General features: G+C 41.0%; 2 protein-coding genes and 1 pseudogene across 3 annotated transcripts in view; 2 read left to right on the forward strand and 1 right to left on the reverse strand.

Annotated features, from left to right (window-relative positions):
- Nucleotides 1-993: 993 nt before the first annotated feature.
- dlec1 (DLEC1 cilia and flagella associated protein) lies at nt 994-8,819 on the reverse strand. The gene is made up of 13 exons (XM_036125808.1): nt 8,559-8,819; nt 8,320-8,463; nt 8,088-8,247; nt 7,012-7,125; nt 6,746-6,930; nt 6,195-6,403; nt 3,856-3,940; nt 3,686-3,773; nt 3,245-3,418; nt 3,033-3,169; nt 1,564-1,656; nt 1,368-1,458; nt 994-1,283 (listed from the first exon to the last, which is right to left on the reverse strand). The coding sequence occupies exons 1-13, from the start codon at nt 8,622-8,624 to the stop codon at nt 1,117-1,119; spliced, it is 1,713 nt and encodes a 570-aa protein (XP_035981701.1). The 5' UTR covers nt 8,625-8,819; the 3' UTR covers nt 994-1,116.
- A 2,404-nt stretch (nt 8,820-11,223) lies between these two features.
- On the forward strand, nt 11,224-13,440 carry LOC118556970 (annotated as a pseudogene).
- Nucleotides 13,441-20,587: 7,147 nt separating this feature from the next.
- Nucleotides 20,588-27,800, forward strand: part of plcd1a (phospholipase C, delta 1a) — a 30,251-nt gene continuing 23,038 nt past the window's right edge. The window contains exon 1 of one of the 2 annotated variants that reach the window (XM_012880184.3): nt 20,588-20,758. In XM_012880184.3, the coding sequence (XP_012735638.2) occupies nt 20,728-20,758 (31 nt within the window). In that variant the 5' untranslated portion in view covers nt 20,588-20,727. Of the gene's footprint in view, nt 20,759-24,264; nt 24,416-27,800 lie in introns of those variants that run through there. The other variant, XM_012880183.3, reaches the window with a different exon arrangement.

Here is a 27,800-nt window from a genome sequence, read left to right on the forward strand (position 1 = left end):
AACCCTTTAAAATGTTCCATTCATTCATATTACAATAAACATCAATGTATTTTGTCACAGTGTGGCTTGCATTTGCATTCAAACCCATTCTCTCTGGTGAAAGCTTAACATGGAAGGTTGGCTTACTAACCAACAGGCCAAGCTTTGATGGCAGCGTGGAGAACTGTATGACAAATCTTTTGAAAGGAGTAACTGCAAACCAGCCAGGCCATCAACTCAAACTGACAGGTCAGGCAAAGAGAATATTAATCAGGGAATTGGCCAAGCAGCCTATGGTAACTGTGTGGGAGCAGCAAGGATCCACAGCTCAGGTGGGAGAATCTGTTGAGAGGATGCCATTCCACAGAAATAAAGCTCAGTGTTCAAGAAAGCCAAGGACTTCCTGTTTGAAATCATGTAGGGGGACCCAACAAAGATGCGGCTGAAGGTGCGCAGGTCAGATGAGAGAGAATTAAAACGTTTTAGCCTGTCAGCAACGAGCCACGTGGTGAGACACGGAGGTGGGAGCATCATGCGGTGGAGATGCTTTTGTTCACCAGCGTAAGCTGCAGCAAGGCTGGAGAAACGATTTCTTTGACTAATGTTGGGCAACTTCACAAAGCAGAATGGTGGTAAGCTAACAGCAACCAAAGTAAAAATACTTGCATCTCTAACGGCAATAAAATATGCTCTTAAAAAAAGCACCGGGTCGTAAGGTAAACGGACTGAATCACAAGGAGCCACATTGATCCGACCACACTCACACATTCACACGCCACTGAGGGTGTCGGTAGGTAACTTGGTTGTTAAAGGCCTTGCCCGTGGGCACCTCGACGTGTGGCAGGAGGAAGCTGCCAAACTCACAGCTTCCAATGAGCTGCCCCACATTCTGGAGGGCCGAACACAAATCCATGCCCCACTTCTCAGATTTTTATCTGTAAAAGACGACCTCCACTTCATCGTGCTCTGATTTGTGTCTTTCCATCGGATAAAATACTGATGAACTACATCGCAGTTAATGGTTGTAACGGGCCAATATGAAAACGTATAATACCCATGATCCAGTATATAAACACTGTAGGTGTTGTTGTTTTTTTGTAAAGAAAGAGAGGTGCTTGATGGTGACAGGAGTCAGGCTTACACATTGCTTCTAATGACGAGTCTCTTCTGCTGCACAGAGTGAGGGTTGCACCTGGGGAAACGGACAAAGCGCTCTGCTGTGAGGTTGCGCGCCTCTCCGTCACCGAGGGGCTCGTTCTCTCCGGACACGGAGACGAGCTCGAGTCCGACGAGCTGGCCCTCGCCTGTAAGACCCGAACACGTCAATCCACCTTCGAGGGAATGGGACAGAAAGACTTTTTCTCTGTCGCCTCGCTTCCAGCACTCGCCTTCGATCGAGACGTCTTTCACCTGGCAGTTGTCGCAGACTATGGTGAACAGCTGACGACGCCTCTCCGCAGCGGTCGGAAAGAAAACAAGCTGGACCGCATGCAAAAAAAAGATTATGGAAAGCACAAAAACGCCTCTTGTCATTTCAATTCTGATACACGGCGTCCATGCAAATGTGCCGACCAGACCGCTTACCTCCACGACAGTGGCTTCTCCCGGCTGCAGCGCCAACACGCAGGGGCCCACGGCAAACGGCGGCTGCTCGGAGAAGTACGCTGTGGCCAAGGACTAAAAAAAAAAAAGAAAAAAAAAAGAAAAATTGTCTTCAATTATTTCTGATGAACCTGAACTGTACGCCACATTTATTGCCAACCCCAAAGATCTGTTAATAATAATAAAAAGAAGAAAACTTTAAACATCACTTTGCACTGCGGGGAAAAAGACCCTCACACCGCCCAGAAATATTTGTTTTATTGCCACAGTTCTTTACAGCCCGATACAGTTTCAATACAATAAATGGAACTGGGCCATTTTTGGAAATGACACTGCCTTCTTCTAATCAAAAGTGTTTTAACTAGTAATCTACGGCTTCTCTGTTTGCTGGGGTACGATCATGGTGTGATGCAGGTGCCCATTTCTTTAAGCCACTATTAAAAATGCGAAAGATGTGAGCAGATGTCTTTTGAATAAAGCATGTTTTGTCTTTATAAGGCAGGACGTGGCATCAAAAAATCAAATATTTCCCTAAACTGTAATATTCTGGTTTCTGTCTTGGTTTCTGTTCATTATTTGATCAGTTAGTTCACTCCCCTGCCTTATGTTTTATTTCTGTTCTGGATTCTTTTATAGCTTTTGCACGGTTCCAGTTTATTTCGTCACGTCTTTAGTCTCAGTCTTAGCTTTTGTTTTCTTTCTAGGGTTTAGTTTGTATGATTACTTTAGTACGGTATTTTGTCTAATTCCGTTCTGTCCCATTTCCACTTATCCTGTCAGCCTTTCAGCCACGTCATCCCTTGATTATTCTTACCTGTTTTTGGTTAATTACTCTCCCTGCTCACCTGTCCGCCCACCCGTCTATTTAAACCTGCCTCAGTTTTCTGCTTGTTGCCAGAACGTCGCACGTGTTTCACGCCTTTTCTCATCCACCTATCTCCCTAAGAGCTCGCCAGCATTCTGTGTATCCGCCTGTTTTTGCGTCTGCCTGTTCCCTGTTCAGTATTTTGCCTTGGTTGGATGTCAGTGGATTATTTTCCGTCTGCCTGCCTGACCCTTCGCCATCCCAATAAACCTTTTAATCTTAGCAACAGTGTCTGGCCGTAAAACTCATTACATAAACATGCTAACATCAGCAAGGGTAGGGTTAAAATGTGTTTCCTGCTTCTTCCTATTTCCTTGACGCACCAGGAATTCCCCAACTAATGTAAAGTATAACGTTTATTCTGCTCTAAGGTTAAAAGAGGACACATGGTGTTCCTGCCTCTGCTCACAGAAATGGGACAATAAAGTTGAGACCAAACCCCAAACCTCACTGTTAGAGAACATTTCGCTTCAGTTTCTGATTATTACTGCGATTTAAAAAAACAAACAAACACATTAATTATGGTACCAGGGGTGGCAATAAATGTTGAGGGTGCAGTAAATAGTTTGAGCGATGCAACTTTTACCCTCAGATTTGAGGCCGGCCACTGGTCCTTAGGCATGATGTAAAACGTTCCAGGGCTGAGTCCAACATTTTGGCACAGGAGCTCAACGAACTTCACCCCTCCAACCAGACAGTACCCGCAGTCCACAACTCTGGGCACTGCGAAACAGGCAGGGCGAGGGGTTTCAAAGCATCCTTATATCTCTAAGTGTGGTCGCACGCAGTGATCCTTACAGGTGAGGATGGGAGGAGGCCTCCGCGCCTCAATGGGCACCACAAATAGCCGCTCGGCTACGGTCTCCACCACCATAAAATCCTTGTAGTCCGCCAGCGAGTCTGGAGCGAAACGCACCGTGTACTTGCAGCTCATCCCAGGGGCGACGATGCCTCCATCACTGGGGAATCTTCCTGCAAACACGAGCTGCTTATATAAATAACTGTCTACTCAGCTGGAAAAAAATGTGGTATTTGTTCTAGGCAGAGTGGGCTAGAGTGACTCACATTCATGCTGCTATACCAAAGTGCAGAGCTAACACATTTGAACAACATGCTGTAGGTTTTTGGCTAGAAGGTGCCCAGCTGCTGCAGCGTTTACAGCGTTTGCTCTGATCCATCTCCACATCCTGTGAGGTGAGGTCGCTCGCTGCAGACTAACCGGGGCTAAAACGGACTCACCCAGGCCAATGGAGAAGTACGGCGTGGTAGGAGGGATGACTCTGACGTGGCGGCTGGCGGAAGTCACGTTTTTCAGCTCCAGGGTAGACTGATGAAACGCGGGGATACGTTACTGAGCATCGGATGTTCGGCCAGCGTGTTCTGTGCGGTCTTGAGTCGCTAGAACGCACCTCATAGACACGTCCAACGCTGTATTCACTGAAAAATATCACCGAGGGCTTCGCCTGGAAGATCGGGGCGAGATCATCGGCAGAGCTTTGAGAAGGGGGAAAAAATAAGCAGAGACAGAATGTCAAGCTCAATTTTAACGTTGAATCCCGAATCCAAAGCTGATTGTTAGAGATTTGCTGATCAGAATATTGTGACTAGTTTCAAATGTCAGATGTTGCTAATGCTGTGACCTGCTGACGCGGATTTTAGCCAATTCAGAATTATCAACTGTTAAATAATAAGAAATGAAACAGCACTTCCTCCCTGTCTTTACTGATTTGTATTAGGGGCAGAGATGACTTCACACCACGTATGTGTGAGAGCGGTTTCTCCAAAACCAGACTTTACTTTTTTTATAACAAAGATGAATTCTTTCAAAATGGACATTGTTGTTTTTTTTTTTGCATTGATTGTCTGAGAATGTTTGTACAGGAAAAGCATGACTTTTATTATAAAATTTCCTCTTCAAGTACAAGAAAGGAAACAAACAATGGTTGACATATTTTCCTGCACTTCCTCCAGACAGGTGACAAAGAAACTAACTGGACAAACTGTAGAAGCGCTGAGAACTTGGCCAAGGATGAGACTTCAGATGGTTTTGATTTATTTTAACATCTGTGATTTAGTTTTACATGGACTGTGTTGAGTGGTGATGGATGTGTAACGATGCCAACCAACCCTCCTGTCTCTGAGCTGACTCGTCAAGAGCTCCGGGCAAATTTAGATAGACCCTCTGGCCTCCTTTACCACATATGGCCAATGGCCACAGATTACCCAATTTTACCCGCAACCACTGATGACATTCATTTGAGAAACTTTTCATCTCTGATATTTCACTCCTTTCCCATTACGCAGTAACATTTCCTTTGCTTACACTGGGATAATCATTTGCAACAGTGCATCTTGTAAATAGTGGATGTTTTTACCTGTAGTGTTCATCACGTTTAATACAGCTTATTTTGGCTATTGTACTGTAACAAAGGCTTTTGTAAAGAATTGATTTGTCATTAAAAGCGCATTTTTGATAATCGCTGGCTAAAAAACCCTCAAGATAAATAACCCTCCTTAATTTGCCTTTTAGGCGTATGGAATAGCACAGTCTAATAGAAATTTTCAGTAATATAATCAATAGGTATTCCTGGTTTCCTGGGTGTAACCTCCCAAAAAGGATCAATGTTCTTCATACTTTTATTATTGATTAATAACTGCCTTCAGACATTAATATTAGCTAATAAATAAGCTAATTGATCTTGTGCAGGGCATGAATGAGGTTCATTTAGCGGCATTTCCCCAACATTTCCACTGTCATATTAGCAATCAGTGAGATTAGCGTGGCTAGCATGATACCCTAGATGTGTAGCTTCCCTTAGCTTAACGCTAGCTGTCACTGAGTAGCTTCTTACAGTTCAGCGCTTCATCAGATTTAATTTTAAAAGCACTTAACTGATCTTGAACATTAGTGGATTCTATTTATACTTGGAAAGTGGATTTTTTTTCAAGTTCCCATCTGAACCAGAACAAGAAGGGCGACTGGAAAAGTCGGAGCTCGCTGAGCGACCCCAAGTTTTGCATCCAGATAAAATATAATGAACGTGGTTGATAGAAAGTAGTTTTTGGCACTTCTGTTTGCAAATTTGTAAACCAGTGGCGAACACAGTGTAGTAAAATATCTGTTTTTTAACGCATGAAATTTCCCAGGCGTAGTAACCACAGTCATTTTACAGCATTACCTCGGTAACAATCTCAATTGAGTAGGCTGATCAAAAATAAAAAATCTGGCCCTGTTGCCCTGCAATAGAGCATTTAATGAAGTATTTTGTATTGAATAGAAAGCTTCTGGGTTGTTTGTTCCGCCCACACTCCAACACCGACCTATGACTCTGCACAGATAAGTGAAGATGTATATGGATGGAAAATAAAAACCCTGCTACAAAAGGCTCACATTTCACTTATTTTTCTCCTGAGTGTTTGTCTTTCTCAGCTGAGTAAAGATGCTGTAGCCACACTTGACCGACGTCTGACGTTGCAGCTGAACGCATCGGAAAGACAAGCTCTAGAGGACAATGTGAAACGCTGTCCGGTCTCCTTCAGAACCACTTTAGGTGTCAGCTTACGCGCACCTGCTCAGGTACAGCAGCTGTACAGCCGTTTGCAGCGAGCTAAAATGCCCCTCGTGTTTCATGTCAATATTGATCGGGGCTTGCGTTGTACATTATATTGTGTTGTACGGCAACAAATATGCACTCAACTAAGCTGCTATATCTACATGGGTTTTCGTACTCCGAGCTCACTCTGATACCTTTGTTTCTCGGAGCTCTGGCTCTCGTGCTCCTTCGTCCCTTCGGCTTCGGGTGAGATGAGCGGTTTTCCGCTCTGCTTTGCGTTAGCAGGAAGGAAGCGTGGATTGCGCAGGAAGCGCTGTCTTCCTTTGAACCTCTGAAGGTTCTCCCAGCCTTCCGCCCGGTCCCGTGCGCTTGGCTGGCCCGACCACTTTGGCCTGGGTTTAGTCTGTTTAGGAACAAGTGGAACATCCAGTGCTTTAACGATCCACAAAGTTCTGTGTATTTTACAGAATTTTTTGTGATAGAATAACACAGAACAGAGAAAATATGAAGTAGGTGGGAAACTATACAGGTTTTTTTTCTCATCCACTTGAGCTTTGGGTTTTGTGTTGGTCTGTCACATAAAATCCCAACACAATATATTGATGTTTGCGGTTTTAACTTGGCAAAGGGTGGAAAAGAACAAGTGGTATGAAAACTTTTACAAAGCAGTGTAAGTGCAGAAGTTTTGGAGTTTTGTTACTTAATGATTGCTGATAAAAGAAAAAAAACAACAACTGATAGTTACCTCTTCAGGGGCTTTCCTCTTTTGTTGTGTATCTGAGCTTGATTCAAAAGTAAGACTGTCATCCAACTCATTCATTTCCAGCACAGTCTTCTTTGGATTGGGAATCAGCTTGTGTCTGTCCTGCTGAGGCTCCCGGGACGTGTGCATGGCATAGGCGATAGTGGGTTTAGCGAAACTGGATTTAACTGTCCACAAAATGTTCAGACAAAGATTGTCACCCCATCAGTTAGTCCCTAAACGTCACTTGTGCAACGAGTGTTGCGTACCTGCAGCTGGTGCTGGGACCCGTGCTTTTTGTGTATGTAGGTAGTCCCCGGGGGAGATCAGGTTGCATCCTTTGAAAAGATCTTCATCAACGCACCAGGAGAAGGTAGATTTGACTGAAAATAAACATGCAGAATAAGACCCCTTTTTAAAATAACTGCTGATATAAAGTTTCTTGGACTTTTCATATTTGTTCACATAACAAGCATAAATATCCTTTGGGATTTTATGAAATGACCACTGCAATTCTATTGGGACATGTCTCAGCTCTGGGCACCAACGGAAACATTTAAAAAATGTTTTTTGCAAACATCAGTGTCCGGTCTTGGCACAGAATCTCAGTTGGATTTAGCTCTGGACTTTGACTGGGGAATATGCTTTGATCTAATCCATTCCTTTATAGATCTGCCTGTATGTTTAGGGTATTTGCTCCAAAGTGAACAACAGCCCCAATCTCAAGCCATTAACCGTCTTTATCAACTTTAACTTCCAGGATTAACCTCTGTTTACCTCCAGCCATCTTCCCTGACCGGATTCCTGACCCCTTTTGGACAAAAGTGTTGCCACGGCATGATGGTGCCACCGCCGTGTTAAACACAGGGGACTTTTCCTTTTCTAAATGAAGGATGGAATCCAGGGCTGTCTAAAGCTTTGGATATGATTTAGAACGTAACCCCACTTTCAGCTTTTCCACAATCACACCTGTCTGCTGTGGTCAGTGCATGTTATTTGGAGAGTATCAGAGCCTAAAGAGAGCAAGCACACTTATCTGTTTAAAAATATACCATCTTCCTCCTACTTCACAATTACACATTACTGTGGTTTGATCTATCATAAAATCCTGATACAAGACAAAAGATCGAGTGGTTTTAAACATGAAACATTCTTATTGTATTAAGCGATATGTAAGTGAACACTTGACACCGTTTTCCTCTGCAGCTAAAGGTCTAGAAGGAAACCTTTGCAAGAGACACTTTTTACAAGCAGGTCTGGCTCCTTGGGTTCAAGGTAAATAAAAACTAGCGCTGTTTTTGTTTTGTTTTTTACTTCCTCTCAGAGGAATCAGAGAGCCACTCACCTGTAAACAGTGCAGGTTGATGATCACAAGCGTCTCCAGTGTCTGCCTTCATCCTCTCGCGGTCCAGGCTTTCTTTGGCAGCAGATCGGACTCTGGCCTGAATTATGTGATTCTCCGCCAGCTCGGCCTGTTTTATGCACTGCTCATATTCACAACGAGCCTGTAAATGTAAAAAAAAAAAAGTCCATTCACCCTGTCATCCTGTTTTCAATGATTTCCACTGTATGGTTACCTGCTGCAGCTCTTTAACATATTTCTGATGATAGCTGCTCCTTCCTGCATTGGTTTTGATGAGGTTGGACAACACAGTGTCTTCCCCGATCATGTTCTTGTCGTAAACCTCTTTGAAAACGGCTGCTAAGACATGGGAAATGTCCTGGAATTAAAGAACGAGGAAGGAGACATTTCAACTACATTGCCACTCACTTTAACGATTTTCTTTCTTCGAGTTAAAACGTGCATTTGTCCTACTTGTGACGTTTCTGACGCAGGTCTGTGACTCTCCACCGGGGGTTCAACGATTCTCTCCTCTGTCATGTCTTCGCCTGCCAAACACAGCCCAGCTGTAGCTTGAAATTAAATTAAATTAAGCCGAGTTAATAAAGTTGCGGGCAAACCGCCCCGTTAGACTCGCAACAGCCGTTCACGACCACACAAAGTAGGAGCACCGAGGAAACCTTAGAGAACTAACTCTAAACACTTTTCACTAGATCCCGCTGCGCTGGTCAGCCATGTTTGCGTACGCGCGGTTGCCTAGCAACAACGGGTAATCGCTCGCTCCGGATCTGAAAGCGGCGCGAGCGCGACCTTTCGCTACACACGAGCGCGTTCCGTTATCGGGGACATCTGGATGTTTTTACACACTCAGTTTCATAGGAACAAATACAATTGGGGTGAAGAGAGCTGACATTTAGGTGAAACAATACAGGTTTATGGTTACTGAACTTCTTCTTAAATAAATAAAAACAACTTTGACGCAAAATGCAACAAACGGAACAGAAATAGGCCTTCCAAAACATTTTAGTATTTATTTATTTATTTATTTGAAAGGGACAGAGCATGTTAATGAACATACATGATAAGAATGTAAAGAGAGATTCTAGACACTTTCTCCATCGTGAATCGATGCAAATTGGAGCACTGTGAGTAGCTCCCAACCCTCTTGTGCAATGATCTCAACATTGATATTTGATCACAGCTTCCTCGAAGTAAAACTTTTTATATTTTTTTTTACAAACAAATATCAATGAATTAAAACAAAATTAACAAGGTATGATTTCATTTCAAACTGACATGAAATACAGTGTCAAGCTAAGAAATATATAACTTAGAATCAACTTGACTCTGGATTTCACAACGCTCACAATGCGCATACGCACGCAATAATGCAGTAAATTATAGTAAATGGAATAAAACAATAACTCTTACAAATGTAAATGTTCAGAAATGAAAATAAAGACAAATGATTAAACTAGAAAATATCATTATTAATACTTTACAAGGATTTTAAAACAAACAAGTTTAAACCAACAACTGTCAATAAATCCATTAATTAAAAAAAACAGTAAATAGGAATTCATAAAATACAAATATTTATTGATTAGAAAAACATACAAATTTTATAGTAACAGATTACAAAAATTTGTTTAAAAATTGTGAACTTAAATGTATATTTGAACTTGAAAATAAACCTGCAAGAACTTTCCTTCTTAACCTTGACAGAAACCAAGTTGCAGATAAATATTAGTAGAAAAAAATTATGATGCATGTTGAATTCTTCATCACATTTATATTTCATTAGTGTAGCTGATTCACTGATATACTTGAAACAAAGGTTGAATGTAAGTTCTTACAAATATAAACAGTTTCGTGCTGGTGAAGATTCTCAGTCATCCAGGTCATGGTCATTCCAAAAAAAGGTAAAAAACAAAGCAACTGGACTTGTTTTCCGTAGTTGAAGACGTTTCGCTTCCTCTCCCGGAAGCTTTCTCAATTCAAAAAGTCTGGAGTAATGATGAGTAACAAGCTTTATACCATACCAAACAAAGGCCTGTTATGGCTTAGATAACATGCAAATTCAACCGAAACAGGACCACCCCTTAGTAATGGTTTTAACGACTGCCCATTACTAAGGGGTGGTCCTGTTTCGGTTGAATTTGCATGTTATCTAAGCCATTACAGGCCTTTGTTTGGTATGGTATAAAGCTTGTTACTCCACATTACTCCAGACTTTTTGAATTGAGAAAGCTTCCGGGAGAGGAAGCGAAACGTCTTCAACTACGGAAAACAAGTCCAGTTGCTTTGTTTTTTACCTTTTTTTGGTATAAACAGTTTCCATTTGTGTTCAGCAGCGTTGAACACAAATGGTGCAGATAGTTACTGTAGAGTTGTCTTTTGTTTTCTATTTCAGTTCCATGCATACATTCTGTTTATATGTTGACTGCATAAATTGATATCATATATGGTTAAAAAAAATGCATACGCTGTACAGGGGAGCTGTTGGTAGCAGCAAGGTTTTAAATCCTTGGGTCTTTCTGCATGGAGTTTGCACATTCTCCTTGTACATGCATGGGTTCTCTCTGGCTTTCTCCCACAGCCAAAAAACATGAGGTTAATTGGTCCTTCTAAATTGCCCTTAGGTGTGAGTGTGTGTATGGTTGCCTGTCCTTTCTGATTTGGAATATGACTTATTAAGTCATTTCTGACTGCAGGAGAAGAAAGAGGAGGTGCTAGATGTGTGTGGAGAACCGATCTGCTGCTTGGGTCCGAACACCACAGGTAAAAAAAAAAATATTGCTCTCCAAACTAACACATCTGCGACTTACCAAACCTTAGAATGGCATAACTAGAAACCTCAAATTAACAACAAAAATTATTAAATTTAGTTATTCTATTAATACGGTGTTGATCCCTAAAGGATATTAATTAAAAAGTTGCTCTGTGTCATTCATTCAACCACACACACACACACACACACACACACGAGAAAGTTGAACCCAAAATGGAATGGGAGTGCTGAAGAATCAAAAGTCCGAAACATTTTATGAGAGAGCAAAAGTGTTGATTACACTTTATTTGGTAATTAATGTTTACTATCTATACTTTTTTCCTGCACTCAAGTGCCCCTTCGGACTAAATGCCACTGGACAGGAATGGAACTCCTGTAGCAGTCAGTAGGTGTGTTTGCATTGCAGATGTGCGCAAAACGTTGTTGATATTCTGCTAATAGCGAAAAAACACAACTTTGCAGTTCCATTGTTCCCATTAAATAGGAAAGGCATTTAAAGATTAGGTTGTCATGGGACTTGTATCATGCAAAAAACCCCAAAGAAAACTGTTTTGTGACATACACTGATTTCGATACGGTCAAAAAAACGCCTCATCCTAGCACAGAAGCTTTTATTCTGAAATTGGCATATTTCTTTTAAGTAAACTTGTTTTTGTAATTACAGTTAGAGCAATCTGATGGTCAGTGGAAACACAGCTAATGCTGGAGATAATCTGAAGAACATTGTGACGGAAAACACTGCTGTTGAGTTACCGTGCTGGGAAGAGGGTTTAGGGTTTGTGAAAAATTAAGGTGTGATGGTTGATCCTCGGTTTAAATTTGAAAAGCATATAAACCCTGTTATCAAAGCCAGTTTCTTCCAGCTGAAAACCCTTGCTAAATTAAAATGTTATCATCCTCTGTGTAATTTTGATAGGACTATCCATAAATGTATTACATTGCGTTTAGATTGTTGTAATTCTCTGTATTTAGGGTTGGATCAGAGCTCTTTGCAGCGATAGCAGCTTGTACAAAATGCTGCAGCCTGTCTGCTGACAAAAACAAGGAGTGAATCTATTACTTCCTTGACTGGCTTCCTGTTGTCTTTTGGGTGAAATTTAAGGTTTTATTGATTGTTTTTTAAGTATCTAAATTCTATGAGCCCATCTTACTTAGCTGAGCTCTGACAGACCTACACTCCACTCAATCCCTAAGTTCAGCCGACCAGCTTTAGTAGGATGTCCCTAAAGCCAAGTTAAAGACCAGAGGTGACAGATCCTTTTCTGTGGCAGCACTCACACTGTGGAACAGTCTCCCTGTTAAGCTCTCTCAGTCAACAGGTCGGTTTAAGTTCAGACTAAAAACGCATCTATTTTCACTGGACTTCAATACCAGATAAAAAACGGGAAAATTAGTGCTTCATTGATTTGAGTTCTTGGGAAATTGCTGCAACTACAATTAAGTATGTCTTGGTTTTTATTTGTATTATTATTTTTGCTATTTTATTGCTGTTTTTATTATTATTATTTTTAAATCAAACTTAGTTTAATTTATTGTTTTATCCTTTACCTACATGTGAGGTGATTATTGTAAAGCACTTTGGTCAGCTAAGGTTGTTGTAAATGTGCTTTATTAGTAATAAACTTACTTGTGTTTATTCTAAGAAGCAGGGACAGTCCCCAGAAGAGAGACAGCTTGTTAAGCATTTTCTATTAACTTTGATTTTCTTAACTTTAAGACCCATATTGACCTGGCACATTAAAACTTAAAATTCAAAGAAGGCACAATGGGCCCCTGGTAGACCGAACCTTGAGGCAGGGTGGAAATGATAATTTTTTGTTTTAGCTGAAAGTGATAGAATGAGTTTGGATGTGGTGCCAAGCATCAGCCCCTTTTGTGTTATCCCGCATCAGTTCCAGAGAAATCAGAGGACCTCACATTCATCCCACAGATACAGTAGACTCTTTTCTCCCTTCTCAGCTTTCTGACAGTCTCAGCTGTAATGCCAGGTCACAGCAGCAGCGGTTCAGTGTTTTTCTGCTGTAACATCTTGTCTACAGCGAAGCTGGGCTGTAAGTCGGACTTGAATTTTGCATCCAGAAACGCGTGGGACGCGGAGTACAAACCCAAAGGTGAACAAACTTGAATGCGACACTTTTAAAAAGGTCCAGAGTGCAGGTACTGTCGCCAGTACGTATAGAATCTGGCCTTTCTCGTTCTTTGACTACTGCATACTCTCGTGTTTCAGTCTCTCCCAGCAGTTACCGTGAGAATCCCTAAGCCGAAAACCACAGGAAGATTATTGGAAAGTGGGGCACTTGTTTGTGGAGGAGCCGAGAGGTCTGTATAGACTCCAGAAACTGAAACCCAGTTTGATAGTTTGAACATGTGACCTTCTCTTTGTCCGTCTGGACAGCACTGATGAGTCTCGCAGAGCAGACGGGAAGTTCGCTTGAATCGTGCAGCAGCTCGCCTTCCCAGTCCACTTCCTGAGCTTTCAAACCAAGAACATCGTGGCTAGTTGTAAAGTCTTTTCCTGTGAGCTTGAGTGAAATTCAACTGGCCTACAATAAGCACTGCAGGTAAAGAAGCTATCAGAGAGCAACAAAGTGCTGATAGATCCCGCATTTGGGCATACGTGTTTTAGAGCAAAATATGAGGTTCAATCTGGGGAGAAATGGCACAGTTTTGTAATGTTGTTGGCTCAGCTTTAAGGCCTTCACACAGACCGGCACCCAATGACATAATACAGTTCAGCACCTTGAAGAAATGTCTGATTTCATTCACAGCAAGTCAGCGATGGGGACCTGTAATGTCCAGTACGGCCAACAAAGTGTTGGCATCAGGAGTGGATAGCTATTGTTTTCAAGCAATACCCGGGGGGGGCGTCTGACATTCAGCACAGTGACATGCAGATACAGAGGATGTCTCGCCAAATTATTAGACAACATTTCCAGCTTTTGGTGGAGATTGATAGGCGTGTATCCTGCATTTCCCCCTCGTATGAGGCATCAGGAAGTGACTCAGTTTTCCAACTAACACGGTCCTGTGAAACAGATTTCTGAAAAATATGCAAACCAGCTCTGTAAAAAACAACTGCCCCCTAAACCTAATAAATGTTCACAACATGCATGCACTTGAGGGATTTTCAGCATGATTTGTCATTCTAAGGTCATGCCAGCAGATTTTAACCCACCACTGCAAAACCTAGGTTTTTTTTTACTGACCAATATTTGTTGAACAATTCCCAGGTGGACTTGTTGCTGTACTTTGCATTATATATGATAACATAATTTATAGGGCTAGACGATAATTCAATAACAATATATATCGATCGACAGATGTATATCGATGATAGAAAAAAGGGTCAGTAAAAAATTCAATAGAATAACAGTTTTCCTTTATTTTCCATTCTAGCCATGTAGGTCAATATTACATACTCCCAACCAATCACAACGCAGATCCAGGAACCAAGCTCCGCCCCCTTCGCAGAGTTCAGAGAGCATATGTTCTTTTTTTGTTTTTGAAAAACTTACAGTTTTGGTAAAACGTTGGTTGAATAAAGGGTTGAGTTTGAATTTAGTGTTTGTGTGTTCTGTATCTAAAAATAGGTCATTAAGCAACAGTATAAAATGGTCAGGGTTGCACTTAAAATATATGTTTTCTATTTGTTGATAATTATCGATATTGACCAATAGGATTTCTATTTTATCGATGCGGTTTTTTTTCTATATCGCCCAGCCCTAATAATTTATGGTTCCATCAACTATGGCATGACATCAGACCGTCGCTCTACCGCCTCAATCTTTGATGTTCCAGTGTTAGTTGTACGCTAGATGTCCAAAGAATATTTTCCTCGAGGTCTTGGGGATCGTTCTGTGTCTGTGTGTTCTTGTGTTTGTATCTGGGTGAGAAAGTCCTCACTTTTATTCTGGGCTAGGGGTTTTGTTTAGGACTAAGGTGTCAATTAGGTTTAGGTTGGGTTAGGCTATAAAAAGGGTTGAAAATGAATGGAAGTCAATGGAAGGCGTTTTATCTATCCGGATAAATAAATTTGCACAATCTAGATAGCAGCAACAATGTATTCGCATTGCGGGCGCCATCCTCACCAGGTTCCACAAGAATAGACCCTAACATCAGTGACTTGTCAAGCTAAGAAATGTTAACATAATCTCCACATTCCTGACTAGTGAGGCAAGTTTCCACATCCACAGATCTCCCTTTACATGAAGTGACTTGGTCAAATAAACAAATCACAGCACAGATTTTCTACACCATGTTTATCCATCATTGCTCATGTGAAATATTTAAAAATGTAATACCCATATTCTTCACAAAGTAAGAGAATGACAACAGTTTTTACTGACTATTACCCGAACCACAACTTTCCAACACTTACTGTAAACAAGGCAAATCACCAAATTTAGAGGAAGTTTCATCAGTTTGTCCAATCACTGAGCAGCGTTTAGTCAGTTGGGTCTTCAGAAACTTTCACCTTCATTATTATTATTTTTTGACACGATCACTCTCCACAGCTTCAACTTGGAGCTGTTTCCTGTCAGTAAAGCAGAAACCCTGCAGCTCCTTGTTCTTCAGGGTTGATGGTCTATAAGCAGTTTTCTGGTGGAACTCTGGGAAGTTTTAAAATGGCTTTTGTGGACATTATTGAGATTATTGCCAATCAAAAACAGTGGATGGGAAGATGTGATTATGAACAATTTTAGGGGTTCGTCTAGTTTCATTAAGGGGTCATTAAGGTGGTCAAATCTGGTCCAGGTTATAATGTTCATCATCAATTCTTTTAAGAGGGAGCCGGAAAATAGCAGAGAGGAAACTTTGTTTAGTTTAGATTGGGGTTAGGGTTTGGTACAGTGCTCCAGCAGGTAGTATAGGAAAGTTTATATGGTTGATGAACTGCAGATGGTGATAATGTGTCGAAAGAGTCAGGTCAAAAACAAACGTTCCTGGAGCAGCTGATGTGACTTTTGTAAAAGGTTTGAAAGGTGACTGAGTCCACCTGGAGAACTGAAGACAGAAAAATCTGGATTTGGGAGATTCCATGGATGGTTTACACTGAATCCGATCCTTGTTTCGTTTTCAAATTCAGATTTACTCCATATGTTCAGTTTGAAGCCGAATGTGGGGTTCTGTTGAAGTTGGTCTTCTTCTTGGTCTCAGGTTGGTTCTACTGAGAAGTTCTTAAGACGGTTCTTGGGTTCTTCAATTGTATTTAGTGCAATATTAAAATGAGCTGGTTCTATGAGTTATCCATCTAAGCAAAACAGCATTGTTGGGTGTTTTTCTTGTTATTTCTGCGTGACACAACAAGCATTTTAGGAAGCTATCAAGCTATTCAGCAGCATTTGATTAGTATTTCTACTATCCCAGCAAAGTGTGGATGTTTTTGCTGCATCTTTCTTCTGATTCTGGTTGCACAACAACCTCTCAGATCCTGTAATTATTTCTTGTGGAAACTTCCTGGAAACCTAAAATAGGACCAGAATTCCCTTAAAGAATGCACTAAGTATGTTTATATAATCCTTACTCGTTCTCTCTCGTTCTTTCTCTCTTTCCCTTTATCTCATGCACCATTTAATTGTGTTTGTTGCTGCTGTAACTGTTTGATATGAGGGATCGCTGCAAATTCAGGCGACTGTTCTCTGTGGCTGCACGCTTTTTCAAGAGGAGTGAATGCTGCAGGTCAAAGACTCGCTGCAAACTGCTGGGTTTCCTTGAATAGAAAACTTTTGACCAATCTGTCTGTATGACTTGATTAAATTGACTTTGTAAAATGCCTTAGGATGACGTGTTAATGTTTGCTCTTAGTTTCTATTCTCCCATGTCCATTTTGTTTCTACATTTTATTTCTACTTGCTCTTATTCTGTTTTATTTTCCTATATTTTAATCATGTAAAGCACTTTGCATTGTCTCTGTACTGAAATGTGCTATACAAATAAAATTTGCCATGTGTTGTGAATTGGTGCTATGTAAATAAAACTGAATTGTGGATGTTGGTGGCTAGATCACCCGTTTTGGTTCTTTTGAAACAATTTAACTCCCATTTTCTTTGCGTGACAAACAACATTTTTGCATGCTTCTGTTAAATCCCAGGAGCTAAAAGTGTCAATAAGGTCCATAAAGGATTCAATGCAGTCTACCCGATCCTGACCCACTCCAGGAAGCAATGAAAAGAGGAGTTGCTCTCAATTTTAAAGTGTTTGTAAGATATAAACAACTCTGAATAAAACAAAAAACCGATTAAATGGTGTTGTATCTGTTTATATGTATTGTTTTGATGTGTATGTTATCTCTTTGTGACTGTTAAGAGCTTTGTACAAATGTGCTTTATAAATAGTCATTATTATTATGATTATTATATAATCATATATCATAATAATAATAATAATAATAATAATAATAATGAAAGTACAGCTGTATTTTTCAGACCGCTCATTGCTGTTCCTCAGCACACCATGAGATGTCATCGTCAGCTCAGTGACATCCAGTGGGGCAAAAAACTTAGAAAGACTTAGAAAGATGAGAGCTCTGTAATTTTCATCGTAAGTAAACTTTAACTATGAGAGACACAATGTGAAAAAAAATTCCAGGAAATCACATTGTATGATTTTTAAAGGATTTATTTGTAAATTATGGTGGAAAATAAGTATTTGGTCAATAACAAAAGTTCAATAACCTTGACTGCAGGCTGAGTTTTCGCGGTATTTGTGTGCTCACAAACACACGAGAATCCATCCTGCACCGCTCCCGCTTCAACCGTTCGTGTCCGAACCAAAAAGGGTTCGGCCAATCAAGCAGCATTATTGTGGTTTAAGGCGGGACATGCCGCTGCGACAAAAGCAGGAGCGGCTGAACAAACAGCCAAAACAAACATGGCAGTAAAGGAGGACGCATGCGTAATTGCTGCTATCACATCTGTTTTGTAAGAATTCACGATTTCTTCTTTAATAGTAGAACAGCAATAAAAGCCTTGATTAGCTTAGCTTTTGTGGTTTCTCATAGCACCTGCTGCTTAAGTTTTAATTTAATACGGTGATTGGCTAAAACTAACCTTTGGCAGACGGGCACTAGGTGTTGCTTTGCCCAATCAGCTCAGAGAGTTCTCACTGCAAAAACGAAAGTAAAAATAAGTAATATTTTCTTAAAATGAGGGTATTTGTCCTTGATTTGAGCGGGTAAATAATATGATCTGCCAATGGAATAAGACTGTTGCTCTTAAAACAGGAACAACTCATCTCCATTGTCTTATTTCAAGTGCAGGATAATTATCCTATTTTAGGGGTCAGAAAACTCATTCCATTGGCAGATAATTATCTGCTCAAATCTAGGACAAAAACACAAATTTTAAGAACATTTTGCTTATTTTTAGATCCGTTTTTGCAGTGCTGCTTAATGTCTGTCTTTTCCCCAAACGGATTCAATGGTAGCAGTCCCCGATTGATAACGTGCAGAACTAGAGGGCTACACATTATCAATCTGGCTGGCCAGGTTAAAAGTTCAACTCAATGCTTTGCAGCATAAACTTTGTTGGCAATGACAGAGGTCAAACTTTTCCTGTAAGTCTTCAGCAGGTTTGCACACACTGTAGCTGGTATTGTGGCCCATTCCTCCATGCAGATCTCCTCTAGCGCAGTGATGTTTTGGGGCTGTCGCTGAGCAACACGGACTTTCAAAATTTTCTATGGGTTGAGGTCTGGAGACTGGCTAGGCCAATCTAGGAGCTCAAAATGCATTTTAAAGAGCCACTCCTTCGTTGCTCGAGTGGTGTGTTTAGGATCATTGTAAATGGTGGAAGACCCAGCCATTTTCCATGTTCAATGCTCTCACTGATGGAAAGATGTTTTGGCTTAAAACCTCACGATACATAGCCCCATTCATTCTTTCCTCAACACGGATCAATCCTCCTGTCCCCTTTGCAGAAAAAAAAAGCCCCAAAGCATGATGTTTACACCCCCATGCTTCACAGTAGGTATGGGGTTCTTGGGATGCTACTCAGTATTCTTCTTCCTCCGAACACGAGTTGAGTTTACGCCAAAAAGTTCAATTTTTGGTTTCATCTGACCACATGATCTGACCAGTGGTGTTCTGGATCGTGCTCTCTGGCACACTTCAGACGGGCCTGGACATGTACAGGCTTAAGCAAAGGCACACGCCTGGCACTGCAGGATGTGAGTCACTCTCGGCGTATTGTTACTGATGGTAGCCTTTGTTACTTTGGTCCCAACTCTCTGCAGGTCATTCATTCATTAGTTCCCTCTGTGTAGTTCTGGGATTTTTGCTCACCATTCTTATGATCATTTTGACCCCATAGGATGAGATCTTGCTTGGGGCCCTAGATCAAGGGAGATTATCAATGGTCTTGTATGTCTTTCATTTTCTTACAATTGCTCCCACTGTTGATTTATTCACGCCAACCAGCCAACTCTTCCCAGCCAAGTACAGATCTACAGTTTTCTTCCTGGTGTCTTTCGACAGCTCTTTGGTCTTGGCCATGATTGAGTTCGGAGTCTGACTGTTTGAGGCTGTGGACAAGTCTCTTTTATACAGATAATGAGTTCAAATAGGTGCCATTAACACAGGTAACAAATGGAGGACAGAAGGATGGGCTGTTCGAAAGTATTTTAAACAACAGTTTACAGAGACTCAAACATAGAGCGTTTCAGCTCAAAAAGCAACTTGCTGCACATACGTTTAATTAATCTCATGTACTGCAGCAAACTGGGGCCTTTGGGTGAGCTGCTTAATCCAATAATTTTGGTTAAAAAAAAGATTGACTCCACAGGTGGCCATGACCCAAAACAACCCACGGGATGGGTCTGCATGTCTGTGAGACAAGCCTGTAAATTCTTTATAACACTCCCAGTTAACAAATTCGAAATGAAAATACGCAAAATCCTCCGACAACCAAGTAAGAATCTGCTGGTGTTGGTATTTAAATGCTTACACACGGATTGCAGTCGGTGGCCTGGAAAATCTGAGGCATGCAAAGCGTTTAACAAAACACATTCCCCTTGGTGTCACGTAAAAAAAAATAAATAAAAAGGGGTCATTGCTTGAAAAGGCGTAGTTTTAGTCAACACGCACATGAAAGTCAATGGCTCTTGTCGCAGAGGCCAAGATTCCTGAGGCACCCGAAACAAAATCTTTGCTTGTCCTGATCAGCTCAAGTGGGATTCACAAAGAGGGGAATTGTTGAGCTTATTTTGCACCGCTTTGAGGTTTGCCATTTACTCTTTATAGTAAATGTCAAAGCTCTTTCATGTTTTACTTTTTAAAAACATGCATAGGCATTGAATTCCAGACATTTTAAAGGATTGATGCAATGAAATGGCTTGTGGTTATGCGGAAGACTTGTGAGGTGGAAGTACAAGAACAACAAGAAAAGGCAGGTCAGCACCAACTCTGAGCAACACCTAAACTGAATCAGATCAACCTCCAGACTCCTCAGAATAAAACCTTGGTGTGACATTACGTTTACGGTATTAAAACGCCAACTCGACACCAACTTAAAAGGTTTTTCCTGCATTTTTAAATGCTTATTTGCAGGCTGTGTTGATTAAATTCCTCCTGAGGGTGCAGCTTCCATTGGCAAAGACGGGGAAATTATGAGCGCCCTGAGAGACAGAGAAAGACTTGTCAAACTGGTGCTCCAGTGGGTGTGGACAAACAGGGCTGGAATTAAGTGTGCGCTGTGTAGGCTGGCCCAGAGAAGGGTGGGAAACAGGGAGGATTTTCCTCATAGACGGGTCAAACTGCTGGGATATTCCTACTGAAGCAGCCAGAACGGTGCAGTGGAGACGAACCGGAGTTTCCCCTGCTGTGGATGGTGATTGTTTTTTTTATCTGGAGACAGAATGGAAACAAACGGGAAGGCTGGGAGACATGGTGAGTCCGGCAGCGATGGTCAAACTGTTCATCGCCTCATTACACTCAATGTCTGGTATGTCTGGTACAAGTTATGACAGTGCTTGAAATTTTTTTTCCTGCGATTCCTGTGCGGACGACTGCTGATTTCAGAGCCTTGAAACAGAATAATTTGTGCTTTTTGTGGCATCTGAGAGACTCTTAAAAATATATCGTCCTTTTCTTTTGCTTCCCCCATTTTGTCACCTTTCACAACAACTTTTTTTTTTAGCAAGAATCAAAAACATCATGCAGCTAATGTGGACAAATCACATCTGCAGAATTACAGGCCAATCTCCAACCTTCCATTTATCTGTAGAATTATTGAAAAAGCTGTGTTTCGACAGTTAAATAGCTCAATGATATCCACACAAATACAGACTGCGTAAGAATCACAGTGCTAATTCTGTTGGACCTCAGCACAGCATTTGACACTGTTGACCATGATATATTATTAAACCGACTGGAGAGCTGAGTCGAACTGTCGAGTAAAGCACTCAATTGGTTCAAATCCTACCTAAAGAACAGGGATTTATTTGTGTCAATAGGTAACTCTCATCAGAGCGGATCAAAGTCCTTTGTGGGGTACCCCAAGGTTCAATCCTTGGACCCCTTCTATTCACTATCTATATGCTCCCACCAGCTGAGGTTATAACAAGAAACAAGATTAATTACCATAACTACGCAGATGATACACCGCTCTACATTATGATGTCACCAGGTGACTCTGAACTCATCCATGCTCATAACAAATCAATGCATGAATGTTGCCGTCTCCAGCTGAACAGACACAAAAATGAAGTTAGTACCTTTGGACGTAAAGAGGAACAAACTAGAGTCAGCACGCAGCTTCAGATATTACAACTACAAACTAGTGACCAGGTTTGAAATCTGGGTGTAGTGACAGACTCAGACCTGAACCTTCAAGGACACATAAAGACAGTTACAATCACCTGAAGAACATTTCCAGGATTAAAGGACTGACGTCCCAACGAGATCTAAAGAAACTCATCCATTTGTTTATCTTTCTTTAGTTGTATTGATTACTGCACTTGGGTAGACCTGTGTCCTCACAGGGGTCTACCTAAAAAAATCAATCAGACAGCTTCAGCTGATCCAGAACGCTGCTGCTCATCTTCTCACTAAAACCAGGAAGCTAGAGCACCTCACCCCAGTTCTAAAGTCCTTACACTGGCTCCCTGTAGCTCACAGAATAGACTTTAAAATAGGAATTTTAGTTTATAAACCACTGAACAGCTAAGCACCAACATACATTACATACCTCTTGTTGCTGTATCAACCATCCAGCCCACTCAGATCTTCTGTTTTTTTCTACTCTGCATACCCAGAATCAGAACCAAACATGGAGAAGCAGGATTCAGGTCCTATGCTTCACAAATCTGGAACAAACTTCCAGAAAACGGCAAGACAGCCAAAACAGTCTTGATTCATTTAAATCAGAGGTCATCTTGAAAATGAACGAGTAACACTTCAGTATCACTCACAAAAGGAGCATTTTGTTTAATTACTTTGTCCCCATGCTTAGCTGGTATTAACCTCTGAGCTCCAGAAACCAGAAAATAATTTAAATCCCACATCTCACCATATGCACCATTGTTCAATGTTTTGGATATTTTGGGGATGTTATTCTGAAGCTAGGTAAATAAATAAAACCAACAAGGTAAAAAGCAAACAGATTTAAATAGATTTTTATTACCTTTATTGTGTACAAATAAGACCACGGCAATAAAAAAGGGGGAAAAACAACAACAACAAAAAACTTTGGACCATTCTGTAAAATTCTAATAAAAATATAACGATAAAAATAAAATATTTGAAGGACTACAATATGACTAAAGTGATATCCAGAAAAGTCAACAGCATCATAGATGATGTCTCCCAACTTAAAAAGCTTTATGTTAGACACTACTACTTGGTAATTTAAATGATTGAACAGCTTTCCATTGAGATATCTATAAATCTATAGAAATGATTTAAAGTGACTTTTAATAATCTTGTTGGCACTCGCCAAAATTCTGGGTTTTATTGATCAGACGTGGTTAAAGGAGTTTTCTCTATAGTGTATAAATTGTTTTAACTGCTTTTGGAGCTGACTATTTCTGTTGCATTCACCGATTGTAAATTATCAGCTCTACAGCAGTGCATTGCCTGATCAGTAACTTAATTGTTGAGTACAAAATGTGGTGAGCAGCTAGCAGGTTTTTTTGTAGCAGAGGAGCTATTATAGTCACTATAACCACTACTAAAATAGCCAATGTGTGCTGACGCTTAATTCTGTAAATTCACACATTATTTAAACGCCATTGTTCTCATATTATGAGCGTTAAGAAACATAATAAACCTCATAGCGATTACTGTGAAGCCAATATAACAACAAATAACAACAAATATAACTCCAGTGAATCTCAACTAAAAATGAGCGATGTGGATATATCATAATGCAGAGATCATACAAATAAGCTATTCTTAAAATCTTAGATATTTAAATATATCAACCTGGTTCGCTTTCAAACAGCACAGATTATGTCATAAAGCATGTAGCAATATTGAAGAGGAAAATCCCTTTTAACAGGAAGAAACCTCCAGCAGAACCAGAATCAGTGTGAACAGCCATCTGCCACGACTGACTGGGGATCTGAGAAGATAAAGCGCAGACACGAAAGGAATAAAGAAGCACTGATCCAGGAATACTTTCTATGTTAGAGAGGGTAAAAAAATAATGCAAAATTGGAGAACAGTGGGAGAATACAGAAAACACTACAAATCACTATGTTTTACCTGAACTTATCTAAATGACAGATTTTGGTTAAAAGAACAGTTTTGGTTTTATAGAAATTCAGCAACCTTCTACCTTGGGTTTGCAAAGGTGTTGTCATGTGATGTAACTGCTCAAATATGGTATATGTGAATGTTTTCCGCGTCTTCGTCACATTGCGAAACCTTAAATGGCTCTTCATGTACGTATTCATATTTCTGGTGAAACATGTGAACGCAATCTTGAGCAAACCGACCTCAAATGCATTTTAGATTACTGCCACGCGGTGGCGCCATTCCACGTCTCCTGCTGTGGGTTTGTGTTGAGTAACAAACGCTGCCTGCGGCTTGATTTCGACTTTTGGAAAGAAAACGGAACACCACGTCCCAGTTATTTCATGTGTACACTATTTTTAAGGACAGTTGATTTAATTAGACGAGAGAAATATAAACAAAAACCCTCTTGAGAGAGAGAGAAAGCAGGAAAGAATCAAGCACCTGTGTGTGGATCTTTCCCAGAGGCTAAAAAGCCAATAAATGCATTTTTTTTTTAGAATAAACTTAGTGAAAACGTTATGGTTCCCTGCGCCGTCAGTTTTTTCTCTGAAGGACCAGCTCACCACTCGCTTCGATATAATGTGGCTGCTATAAAACTCACGAAGACCCGCCCCATGAGGAGAGAGGGTGAAAAAAAAAAAAACTGTCTCCCTGCTTTTTTCCCCCCCTTTCTTTCACACACAGACATCGCGGAGTCGTACTCCGCGATGTCCTGTTTCCGTTTACGTCCGAAAAGGACAAACTCGGAGGAGCAGGTATGGCAGAACGGCCTGAAAAAGGTCGCGCAGGACAATGGAAAACTCCTGGGTAAGTCCGCTGTTTTACAGCTGGCCGTTTGGTGCCAGAGGCGCGGACTGTGGCGCGCGCTTTGGTTGTTTGGACACAAACAGGCGCGCGCGTGCAGGAGGGTTGTGTTTGGAGAACTTAGATTGGGGACGCACGTTCCTTATTATTATTATTACACCTCAGTAATCCGGCGTGGCCACATCTGTGTTTGTTATGTAGCTTTAACGCACGCGTATGCAAATGGTTCTTCGTCGCCTGGAGCGACGCATTCTTGCAGAGGTTTATTTGTTTTATTATTATTTTATTTTTTTATCTCGCACGTTAGACAGACACCGCCAGCTTGAGACGTGGAAAACAAACACGGGAAAACGGCAAGTGCGCTCAGTGTGAATCCTCTGTTTTTGTCACTAAATCCATGGGCTGTCCACTTCGTCTGTCAAGTCGCTTTTGACTATTGCCAATTTCAAATTCCAGTTTTCTTTGTGGACTCACCTTCCAATCCCGATTCCGATGTAACACATACAAGAGGAAAGTATGTGTAGTCATCCAAAAGGAAATTAAGAAATCACAAGGTTAAGTCTAGAGGATGAACATTGAAGTATAAAAGCTCAGACAGTACCTGCGTTTAAGAGAAACCTACTGTATGTAGGTGTGCTGAAAGACAGGGACAAGCTTGTCATCTAAGGACATGATTAGAAAAACATTCAAATCTGAACTTTTTCCCAACTTGAGTCAATACTTAGAACAAACTCTTGTCTCTTCTACCTTTGAAGCCCGTTCTTCATCGTGGATTGGATTCTGTTAAGAACAATTTGTAAGTCACTTCTATAAAAATTGTAGGTTTGGACTTTGACTGGGCCATTCTAACACAGTAATTTGGTGTGAGTTAACCCATTGTCCCAAATTGGTTTTGGAAGACTATAAAGAATCAAATTCTCCTTGTACCTGTAGGGTTGTCCTGCTGGAAACCTCCACTCCAGTCTTTTTTTCTGTCTCTAGCGGGTTTTCTGCCAGGATTCTCCCGTATTTAGCTCTATCCATGTTCCTTTAAACTCAGCTTCCCTGTCCCTGCTGAAGAAAAACATCCACACACCAGGGTGCCGCCCCCACCCCGTTTCACAGTCACGTTCAGAATGACAGCATGTTGCCTGTGGGCCAAAACATTCAGTTTTGTTGTCATCTGACCGGAGCACCTTCTTGGACATGTTGGCCTTGCCCCCACATGGCTCACTGCCTAATGCAAATTAGTTTTTATATGGCTTTAATTCACGGTTGTCACAGTAAAGAGGGCTGACAAATGCTTGTCACCCTGTTAAATTGTTTGTCGTAAAAACTTTTGAAAACCATATATGCTTTCCCTTCCACTTTTCAATTATGCAAAACTTTGTCACTGTGTTACAAGTAAAATGCATTAGAACGTAGCAATTGTAACATAGCACAAACACATGTTCAGGGGATGATTAGTTTTGTAAGGAACTGTAGGTAAATAGTTTCTAACATGAATCAGCTAAAATAGTTTTACTCTGATCTTAAACAACTTCAAAGGTAAAAATCAAATTGCAGAGTAAGTGTGGGTGACATTTTTCTTGTAATTCTAGAAAACCAACCGTGCTTTATTCTTTCGTGTAATTCTCAGAATCTTCCTGCCCTAGCTTGCCTCGCACGGTATAAACACTAAGCAGGGATCCTGATCCGCCATGCTTTCCGTCTGAAACCAATTACTCAGCTTTCAAAGAATCGTCCATGACTTTGGGTGTGGGCCGTGCTTTCTGGAACTATTTTTTTTCTTTTCTCGGAACAATAAAACACGCTCGTCTTCTGTCCTGCCAGCTGTAAAGTGACTGAAACAAGCCGAACGCCACAATGAGAGGATATGTTGAAACCGAGTCCTCGGTGCTTCCAGAGAAATCAGGGCCTCATAAATCACCCGAGAGAGTCTGTGGTACGGTCCGTGGGAAGGGGCCTGTTGCGTACTCTTGCATGCAATATGATAGAGTTTCAATGGATTTCAAGTGTTTTCTCCTTGAAAACTGTGGTTTATGTAGCTGGCATTATAGATTCCCATTGTACGCTGTAGACAACTTGATAAGAATGAATGATTGTTTTAAGTCCGCCTTGCAGATCACAGTCCCACCCAAAATACTAAGAATGCTCTACCCCGTGTTATTATGGTTTCATACAGAGCCTTTGGCTTATGAATCACTCTGATAGCATACACTTTCCCATGTTTATTGCTTTGCAGGAATGATAGCTTTCTGCAAAGTTAGGCTTTGCACTCTGTAGCAGTGAAACAGCAAAGTTTCTGCACTGTGGCTGCTCATCTCTACTCTGGGATGAGGGAGGCAGCTATGCCTGTGTTGGTCAAGGGCTGGAGAATTAATCACATTTGCAATATAATCGTAATTTTAAGAAATGCAATTTCCAAACGGCAGAGTTCTTGAATTTGTAAATGGGCTATGTAACAGTTAATGGATAAGACATGTCCTTTAGGTGTCTGTAATATTTTTAAAGGGAACTTGCCTCCACATGGAAGGGAAACAGAGTTGCAGCAGTGAGATAATGAAATGTTATTATTTGTTTATATCATCATACTTTTTTCATCAGAAACTTTCAGAAATCTCACCATAGCATTAGGTACCAGTCAAACTGTTTTATACATATACTTGTTTGTTCAACAAGGATTGATGTTCAACTCAATTAAAAGCTACTCTCTTGAAAAACCATATTCTGATTAGTAAAAACAGTTAGATTTATTGTTTTAAATATTCCTTGGCTGGGGGCTGCACAGTGGACGAGTAGGTAGCACTGTTGCCTTGCAGCAAGAAGGTCCTGGGTTCCAGTCCACTCTGGGTCTTTCTGCATGGAGTTTGCATGTTCTCCCTGTGCATGTGTGGGTTCTCTCCAGGTACACCGGCTTCCTCCCAGAGTCCAAAAACATGACTGTTAGGTTAATTGGCTTCTCTAAATTGTTCTTAGGTGTGAGTGTGTGCGTGAATGGTTGTTTGTCGTGTTAGTCTCTGTGTTGCCCTGCGATAGACTGGTGTCCTGACCAGGATGTACCCCGCCTCTCGCCCAGTGAATGCTGGAGATAGGCATCAGCACCCCCAGCAGGGATAATTGCAGTTATGGTTGAAATATATTGCATTTTAGATTTTTGGCAAAATCGTACAGCCCTATGTAAGTTCTTCTTGGGCTCCCGTGTTCTGGGGGCCCTTTCGAATGTCCTGCTCTCTGGTTTCCCTTGTGTCTGCCTCGGCCCTCTGGGGTGAGGATCTTTGGCTCCTTACAACCACTATTGAGCATTTTTCTGACGGATAAACCTTACATATACAAGCACACTCATAAACACCCACAGGTGCTTGTTTCCAGGTGTTTACAGATACACTTCTATACAGATAAACACTAT

The sequence above is a fragment of the Fundulus heteroclitus genome, chromosome 21, assembly GCF_011125445.2.
Source record: "Fundulus heteroclitus isolate FHET01 chromosome 21, MU-UCD_Fhet_4.1, whole genome shotgun sequence".
Lineage (NCBI taxonomy): Eukaryota > Metazoa > Chordata > Actinopteri > Cyprinodontiformes > Fundulidae > Fundulus > Fundulus heteroclitus.

Excerpts from the sequence above, each read along its gene's own strand:
- dlec1 (XM_036125808.1), bottom strand. The coding sequence starts at position 8,624 with ATGACAGAGGAGAGAATCGTTGAACCCCCGGTGGAGAGTCACAGACCT. Across the intron at positions 7,126-8,087 it reads TCAACCTGCACTGTTTACAG|TCAAATCTACCTTCTCCTGG; the intron begins GTGAGTGGCTCT and ends GTTTATTTTCAG. Across the intron at positions 6,404-6,745 it reads AGAGGAAAGCCCCTGAAGAG|ACTAAACCCAGGCCAAAGTG; the intron begins GTAACTATCAGT and ends GTTCCTAAACAG.